We start from the raw sequence: 9,003 nt of genomic DNA, 5'->3' as shown, positions 1-9,003 counted from the left end.
TTTCAGTAGAGTTGACACAGCTTTAGTTCAGGCCTGTGGGGGTGATGTTGCATGAAGGAGGTGTGACAGGAAAGACGGTGTTTAGCAAGGGCTGGGTGCACATGAGCGCAGGGTGAAGTGAAGAGAGGAAGGGGTTCTTCATAGGACACCAGTGTGCAGAGAGCTTCAGGTGACTTGCTCTGGTTTGTGGCTTTTTTTTGTTTTCTTTTCTTTTTTTTTCTCTTTTTTTTTTTTTTTTTTTTAATTTGTTTTTAAAAGTATGAACTGGCTGAGCATTAGCTCACAAAAATGACCCAGGGCATCCAAAAAGTTAAATGGCTATAGACACCGAAGCAAAGACCTCTTTCTGCAAAAGAAAGAAAGAGGAGGAAGGAAGGAAAGTGAGGGAGTATGGAAAAGAGGAAGGAGGAGAGAAAAGAAAAGGGATCTTCTGTTTGATTGGCTTTGCAGGTTTTGTTGGATTGTTTACATTGCAGCATCCTCCGGCGACACGATCCTTGCTGGTGCCCCATTCTCTCCCTCGCTTCGTGTTGCCACCTAGGCAGTCGATGACTTGACAGCCGGCTTTTCAGGTTTTGGATTAAATGTTGCTGAGTCTTCTTTGCTGTAATTTTTCCTCTCCCCCCTCTTCACTCCTGAACACACAAAAGTTGTGAAAGAAACAGTCGTCTCTCTCTCTCCCCCCCTCTTTTTTCTCTCTCCCCTCTCTTCGCTCTGTCTCCTGTATAACGCGTTTTGTTTTGTGTGTTGTTGTTGTTGTTGTCGTGTTGTTTTTTTAATTATTATTAATATTATTATTTTAATTCTGATTTGTATTAACATTTGCTGAGTAGGCAGAGCAGGGACGCTGCCAGAAGCCACAGTGGGACGGCCAAACTCATGGAGCCGTTGTCTACTCTCCCTGTGCCGGGTCCTGCAGGGTGCGAGAAGGGAGAGAAAAGAAGACAAGATTACGCGAGGCTGGGTGAGATGGGGGTGACACAGGAGCACAGCACTTCAGTCCCAGGCTGCTCCTGCACTGGTGGGTTTGGGCTGCAGGGCACAGCCGCCTTCCCACCTTGGTGAGCCTCCCTCCAGCACGGCTACAGGCTGCTGCCTGCCAGCTCATCAGCATCCTCCTTCCCTCAGCCCAACACTCCTGTGGCACGTGGCTCTCCCTAAACAACACCCATGCTGGAGGAATAGGGCCTGGAGCAAGCAGAAAGGCTCAACGCTGGCTGCTGACCACATCCCAACCCTTGCTGTGCCTCCAGCTGGGAGCCACTGGCCTTCCAGTGGAGGGATGTGGGTCACACCTTTGCAGATGCTGTCCCTGGACACCACCCCCACACCTGCTCACTCCACCGCCTTCCCAGTGGTGGCCCTGAGATCCAGGACTGGTTGTAATTCTGCGCAGTGGCCAGTACCTGTCTGCAGGCAGACACCGGCTCCACAGGAGCTGATTCATCACAGTGGTGCGATCAATAAAACATGGGCCCAGCCAGCAGACACCTCCCCTCCCTCCCGGGGCTGCACTGTAATTATTTTCTGAATCGGGGTGGAGGAAGGCTTCTCCGTGGCACTTACAGCCCTGTGGCACGACACCTAAGGGGTGAGGGTGCAGGGAATGCCAGGGAGGTTGATTTTTCAAGAGGGTGGGAAATGAAGTTGCACATGTGTGCATGCGCATCCGCAGGCTCCGTCAGAGGGGGCAGGGAGGAGCGCGCTGCTGCAGCAACAAATAATGCAGCCTCGCTCCGGGAATATTAAGAGCTAACATTCCTGACATCTTCTCATTCATCCTCTCATTTATGGGTTCCCTTTTCTGGATGGCTTCAACAGCAGTGATGCTGTTTTAAATTCACCCTGCAATCCCTAGCCTCGGCAGCCTTTTCTTTAGAATTGGTCAGGGAGGTGCACATGGCTGTGGGTCTGTAAATGCAGGCTCACCATGGCTCTGTGCACAGAAAGTGCTCATGTATCTATGCATGCATGCACATGTACGTGTACGTTTATGCGTATATATGTGCCTGCAAGATGCTGAAGTGTGGAGATGGAGCTGAGGTTTTATGTTATCCTGCTGTGAGGAAAGAAGTCATGCTTATTACCAAGAAAAGCTGTTTCTGATGGCAGAGAGGAGCCAAAAAAAAAGAAATAAAAAAGTCCCTGTTCAGGAGAGCTCTGTGATACTGAAGTACAACTGCTCCCTCACAACCTGCAGAGGTGAAGAGCTCTCCTGAGTGGAGCACTGGTGCCACGGACTTGCTCAGCAGCACAGACACTATTAAACTCAAGCTGGTGACTAAAAGGCAGCAAATCCAAGAGGGATTTGCTCTGGAGTCCCTCAAATCCGGTTACACTTTCATTTGTCTGATTTCTTTCTAAAGAAATTTCTAAAGAAATGTAGCTGACTAGAGTAGCTGTTTGTGCCTCAGTTCTATTCTTTCATTATTAAGTATGTGCTGATTTGTGTGGACATTTATGTTCCATGTATGGCTTCTTTTTTTCAGCTAGTCCATGTGCATCTTTTGTGGCTTGTCACATGAATCCTACAACACTGTTGTTTTCACTCATTTTATTTCCTCCCCTAAACTCAGGAACAAGTTTTAGTTCAGCTACTATCCCTACCTAACCTATGTTTCAGAAAAAGCATCTCTTCCACTCAAATAATGGTGGGGAGGCTGTTTAGGACCATTTGCATCCTTTTTTGTCACAAAACATGACTCCTCTGGCTCAGCAAATAAACAAGAACACACCGGGCAGGGTGTGCTGCCCACAAAAGAATTTCAGCCACTACATTTTTAGTATCTGGCTTAAATACTGTTTAATACATGCATGGACATGTGGATAACATACTCGTGACAACCATGCCTCCTCTTTGCCACTTTTCTAGTGTGCCCATGCAACCAGAGCAAGGGCATTTGCACCAATGGTGGCTGTAATGCACAGCAGCACAGCAGAGGCAAGGGGATGTTTGGCCTTGGCTGGATACTGCTGCCTTAATGCATCTAAATGCACGGATCAGAGTTTGTGAGCTTGGTGGGGACTGGGGGCGGAGGCATGGCATGGTGTGGTAGCGGTGTGGTGTGGTCACGAGATAAGCCTCTGCAATATCTAGGTATAAGAGAGGACACACAAAGAACTATGGTGTGATGGAGGACTTGGGAGAGGGTCCCACCAGCTTCTGTTCTGCTTGAGCTTGTGTGCCTAAGTTTGAGGGCACCTGAAAAGATGAAACTCCCATCTCCAGAGATGAAAAATGATATAAGTTCTCATGGCTCCCTGTGTGACCCACTCAGATGGTGGAGCTGGCTGCAGAAACCTCTCCATGCGCAGTCCTGATCATCCTCTGTGCCACACCACAGGCTAAGACCAGCAGCTGCTCTCAGCAGCAGGCCATGCAGTGCTGGGCAGTGTGTCAGGCTGACTGGGAGGACTGGGATCCAGTGTGGCCCCTGCACATAACCCTGGGGGCCACATGGAATCTCTGGGTTTCACAGCACAGCTAGCTAGAGTACATGCCATGGGTGCTACAGTTGCTGCCACAAGTACTGTAAAAATGTGGGAAGGTTATAATTCTGTTGCAAAATAATGTTTTGGGAGAAAACAGCTGCTCAAGTGTAATATGAAAGAGAGAAAAAAATGCTGGAAGAAAATAAAATGCTTCTCTTTGAGCAAGATTTTCTGCAGGAAATAGCATCTGTTTTCAATTCATTCTATCACTGTCACCCTTCCTTCCCAGCCACACCTCAGGCTGTGCCAGCCCATGTTTGCATGATGACTTCTCCACGTGTGTACATGAGCAGCTGCTGCCGTGGGCTGTACATGCCACTGCCGTGGGCACCGAGGCAGCCACAGGGCCACGGGTGAGCGCCCACGCTGGGGGGACAGTGCCAGCCCCCACACTGCGGGATGTGCACAGGGGGACAGGCACGCGTGGGCACGGCTCCCCAGGAGTGCACACACACAGCAGCCCCCGAGCCTCCGAGCGAACAGACCCCCCACAATCCCCCATCCCCGCAGCCACCAGCACACAGACCCCTCGCAAACTCCCCGCCCTGTAGCCTCCCTCTCCATCGCGCACATCCCCTCTCCATCCTTGAATATCCTCTTTCCATGCCTGTACATCCCCTCTCCATCCCGCACATCCCCTCTCCATCCCGCACATCCCCTCTCCATTCCTGAATATCCCCTCTCCATCCCTGTCCATCCCCTCTCCATGCCTGTACATCCCCTCTCCATCCCGCACATCCCCTCTCCATCCGTGAACATTCCAAGTCCATCCCTGAACATTCCCAGTCCATCCGTGAACATTCCCAGTCCATCCCTGAACATTCCCAGTCCATCCCTGAACATTCCCAGTCTATCCCGGTCCCGCGGCAGCACCGGCCGAGCCCGCGGTCTCTGGCTCCCTCTGGCGGCCGCCGCGCGGAGCCGCCCCCACCCGCTGGAGACCCCCAGCAAGCCCCCCTGGAACTCCCCTTCTGCCCACCCCTGATCCCTCTCCGCTGGCACCGGGATCTTCGGGGCTATCCCTGCGGTCTCCCGCTTCGGTAACCTTGAGCCTGTGCTCTGGGGATTTGGTCTAATATCATGGGCTATTCATCCCCCAACCCTGCCCCGGCAATTGGGCAGCCCTGCCAAGTCCGTGACCATGCAACAGCTTTGAAGGGGAGGAAATTTGGTTTCTGAAGCCGACGAGATAATATGAATATCTGGCAGCATTTTACAGCTAAACCCCCAAGGGAGCCCAGACCCTAAACGCTGACCGAGTCAGATCTCATTAAGCAAATCAAGAAGGAGCTGACCGAAAACTGTCAAGGGCAGAACAACTGCACTGCTCTTCCTTGCTCCAAATGTGAGACATTTGGATACCTGGTGCAGAGGCAGGTGGAGCCCGGCCATGGTTCCTAATTGTGCTGCAACAGCCTCATGGGACACTGCATCCTGTGTTTCCAAGGCTTTATCGGTGCCACACGTTCAGCCTGGGTGATTTGCATTGGTGTCACACCACAAAGTAGCTTTGGCCAAGATTTAGAGAGCTGTCACTCTCATATGACCGAAGGGGACCATGTGCAGCCCCCATCCCACCACTCTCCCCAAGACAGCGTAACCCTAGCTGCATCCTTAAATTTAGTGATGGGAAAAACAGAGACATGCCACGGTGACCTCACTGCTCCTGCCCACCTGCCTGTGGGCAACAGCCCAGAATAACAGCCTGGCATGGAGAGGCTCCAAGAGTCCTCCCTTTCGCTTCTGGAAGAACTTCCACATACTTCTGAGTGAAGATGCAGAAGGGGTGGCAAGACCCTTCCATTTGGGACATCAGCAATTTCACCTAACACTCCTGCCGGCAAACCCTTCCACGCAGAATGAGGCAGAAGAGTTGCTGCATGCTCTCAAGTGCAGAGGGCTGGCTGCAAGGCAGCCTAGCCAAGGTTTCACTGGAGAGGATGTGGCGATGTGTTGACCCTGTATCAGACTTGGTATAGCTATAATGCTTGTGTGTGTGATGGTTCCAAAACTGCTCCTCGTCCCATGAAGAGTGTAGGAAAAGACACGGTGAGAAGGATGGGGGAACTTGGATTAGATGGCAGAGGAAGATGGGAAAAGCAGGGTGCTGCTTACATTCAGAGCAAACCACAGCCAGATTTACACTCAGAGCAAAGCCAAGAGCTGCTCACATCTTCAACAACAGCTTGAGGAACACACTGCGAGGAAAGACCTTTGCTGGGTCTTGTCTAACCTTCAGTCCTGTCCTCAGTGGGTTCTGGGTGGGGGCCAGCCAGGAGCACATGGCCAGCATGCATCATACTGGTCTACCTCAGCTGCTTCAGATTCATTATGAGCCAGCAGAAGCTGCACCCCTTTAAGATTAATTTCTTCTTCCATTAACTTGTCTGGTCACTTCTGGACTGTGTGGAGACTTCCATATCCACAGCCTCCCTCAGTTTTTTAAGAAGCACAGCAGCAGTCAGCTGCCAGCAGTGACATTGTGGTCCCACATTAAATTTGGGTGCTATGTTCTCCTGTGACTTTAGCACCTTGGCATTAACAGGTGGCCTGGCACTCCACCTGCTATTAATTGCTACCTGAACCAGCTAGATTAAAACTGTCTCAGTCACTCTTTGCTCTGCAGCCTCCTCTGCTGACTATGGGAGAGCCAGGCTAAGGAAACTGCTCAGTGTGGGAAGAATTAGCTGCAGTGTTCAGCTCCTCCCAGGAAAGGGAGAGATGAGGCTTTTTGTCACAAAAACTTGCAACACACCCAGCTCCTGCAGCAGTGTCTGAGGTCAGAAGGCTAGCTCTGCACAGGCCCTACCTCATGACTTGTGTTGGCCTCTTAAAGCTTACAGTGCCCACTGGGGGCTGCATGAGGAGCTGAAAAATACCTAAGTGCATCTGGGCAGAGGCACAGGAAAAGGCTGCTATGATGGGGGTAATGTGGGCTGAGGTGACAGGATGAGCCTTGCACTTGTACCAGTGCTGGGCTACAGCACAGGAAATGATACCAGGGAAGATTTTCAACTGAAATGGCAATATAGGAATGTTCAGCTCAGGAAATGGAGGAGGGCAAGGGGAGGAGATGTCAGCCAGGGTGAGGATGGTGAAACGGAAGACATTACATAAGCTAAGTAATGAGAACAGGTCCCGGGAAAAGGGGAGATAAAGAGAGGAAATTAAGCCCTGACCAGGCACAGGAAAGCAGGGATGAGCGAGACAGGTAGGGGGAAGTGATGGTGCTTATGGGAAGAGGGCATTAATACCAGGACTGCAAAGGCAGGCAGCCAGTACCAGGCAGCCCGGGCTCAGGGGGAAACGTGGTGTTTCCAGCAGAGCTGTTTAGCTGTGGATGAACACACCTGAAGCTCAGACGCCAACAAGCAGGTGCGAAAAAGGGCACGAGCAGCAGCAAGCCGTGTGTGCCACCCGGGCTGTGCCCCGAGGCAGGGGAGCAGCGCTCGTACACCTCATGCTTGTCACCCAGCCCTGGCCGGGCGCTCGCTGCGCTGCCCCCGTCCCTCCGTCCCCGCCGAAGCGCCGCTCTTTCCCCGCGAGGTGGCAGCCGAAGGACACCCAACCCACCTCGCCATGCAGGCGGCCTCCGGGCTGGGCACGGCACGGGAAAGGCTGGGAATAGCAGCCCGGGAAAAGCCCGTGTCCCGCACGGCACGGGGGAAGGGAGCGCCCCGAGCCACCACCGCCGGGCCAGCCACGGACGGGCACAGCGGTGCGGCACGGAAGGCGGGCCCCGCCGGCCTGCATCTTAACACAAGCACTACATCTGCCTCCTCGGCAAAACCTCCTCGGGACAGATGGAACACAGGACATCTACCCACTGCGGCAGCAGAAACCGAGGGTGCGGGGGGTGCTGGTGAAGTTTGTAACCCACTCTACTTATTCTTGTGGTGGGCCCCCAGCATGAAAATGGACCTGTTGCTGTGAGTGCACAGAAGGGCCATGAAAATTCTCAGAAGGCTGGAGCGCCTCTCCCGTGAAAATTCTCAGAGGGCTAGAGCACCTCTGCTATGAAGACAGGCTGGGAGAGTCAGAGTTGTTCAGCCTTGAGAAGAGAAGGCTCCATGAGACCTCCCTGTGGTCCTCCTAAAAGGGGCTGACAAGAGCTGGAGAAAGGTTTTTTGTAAGGGTGTGTAGTGATAGCACAAGGGGAGTGGTCATGCATTGAAAGAGGGTAGAATTGCATTGTATATAAGGAAGAAAATCTTCACTATGAGAGTAGTGAGGCATTCACAGAAACTGTGGATATCCCATCCCTGGGAATGTTCAATGCCAGATTGGGCAGGATTTCAGCACCCTGGTCTAATGGAAGGTGCACTTCCCATAGCAAGGGATTTGAAACTAGATGGTCTTTAAGATCCCTTCCAACCCAAGCCATCCTATTATGCTACTTCCTCCACACAGATATTCTCCCTTCCATCTCTTCACTGCCTCTAGCTCCTTTTTGTAACATCAACAGCACCCTTGAAGGGGCCCATTAGAAAGGGAGATGGAGACTGTGCCATGACACATCAGCCTTGTTCGAGAGGCAAATGAGACCAGATGTGTAAATAAAGCCACAAGTTCACCAGAAGCATGCCTCCAAATGTGTGCACCGTGATCATCACCAGCAGAAACTGAACCCGTTACTTTCGAGATTCCCAACACAGACCTTTAAAAATAATCATTTGAGATGCAAGCAGAGAGCAGATACATTCCAGAGGGAAAAGAATCATCCACCCATCTACATGTTTCACATCCACATTTGCCAATCTCATCATCTGAGTATGCCAAAATGAAGGCAGGAGAAGAGACAGCGGCTGCCAGTTTTTCTCTTATTTACATTAACAAGACCCCAGGGTTTGACATATCTGCAGTTTGCTGATGGAAGACAGCCCACAGAGAAGGTTCAAAGAGCATCAGAGAGCTCCTGGCTGTTGATTTGCTTTGGGGAATTTGTCCTTGGGATCCTGCCAGGGAGTGCAAGGTAAAATCTGGTGTTAGAGGGCAGTTAGTCCCCATGAGTTTCTGAATGGAAGAGAAGCCAGAAAGCAGCATGGGATGGGCTGGGAGAACTTGTCTGTGATGGAAGAGAAGGAGTGATGATAAACCAAGTATAGCTAGCCTGATGTTTTTCCAGGTGCTGTCCACTCTGAGCAGCTCCAGGCTCCATGTTGTTGATAGGCTGACTGCTTACAGTGAAGGCTGGAGTTCTCCCTCTGGAGCAAAAAATAAGACCAAAAATGAGGGGGGAAGAAGAAAAAAAGCCCACCTCTAAAGCAGAAGGCACAAGGGAAAGAGGATGTGCATCATGCAGGTGTCTCTATCATCTCATTCCCTGGGGCCTGCTGGTGTCTTAGGGTTTACACTTGCCAGCTGCTCTGCAGGAAGCAATTTTCCCTAGTCTGTTGACTCTCTTGCCAGGGCTTCAGAAGATGAAATCTTTATTATCATGAAGGCTTAAAAGGGAGGAATACTGTTAATTCCATTTTCAAGGTCATACTTTGAAAGTTATTAATTTCTTTC

At 51.4% G+C, this 9,003-nt stretch overlaps 1 protein-coding gene across 2 annotated transcripts in view; it reads right to left on the bottom strand.

Annotated features, from left to right (window-relative positions):
* Window positions 1-359: 359 nt before the first annotated feature.
* The window catches only part of LSAMP (limbic system associated membrane protein), a 794,347-nt gene continuing 785,703 nt past the window's right edge, over window positions 360-9,003 (bottom strand). For both annotated transcript variants that reach the window (XM_058854971.1, XM_058854961.1), the window contains one exon: window positions 360-913. In XM_058854971.1, the coding sequence (XP_058710954.1) occupies window positions 816-913 (98 nt within the window). In that variant the 3' untranslated portion in view covers window positions 360-815. The remainder of the gene's footprint in view (window positions 914-9,003) is intronic.

This window comes from Poecile atricapillus, chromosome 1, assembly GCF_030490865.1.
Source record: "Poecile atricapillus isolate bPoeAtr1 chromosome 1, bPoeAtr1.hap1, whole genome shotgun sequence".
Classification (NCBI taxonomy): domain Eukaryota; kingdom Metazoa; phylum Chordata; class Aves; order Passeriformes; family Paridae; genus Poecile; species Poecile atricapillus.
Note: the sequence above shows the minus strand (reverse complement) of the source record. Positions and strands in the feature narration are given on the sequence as shown.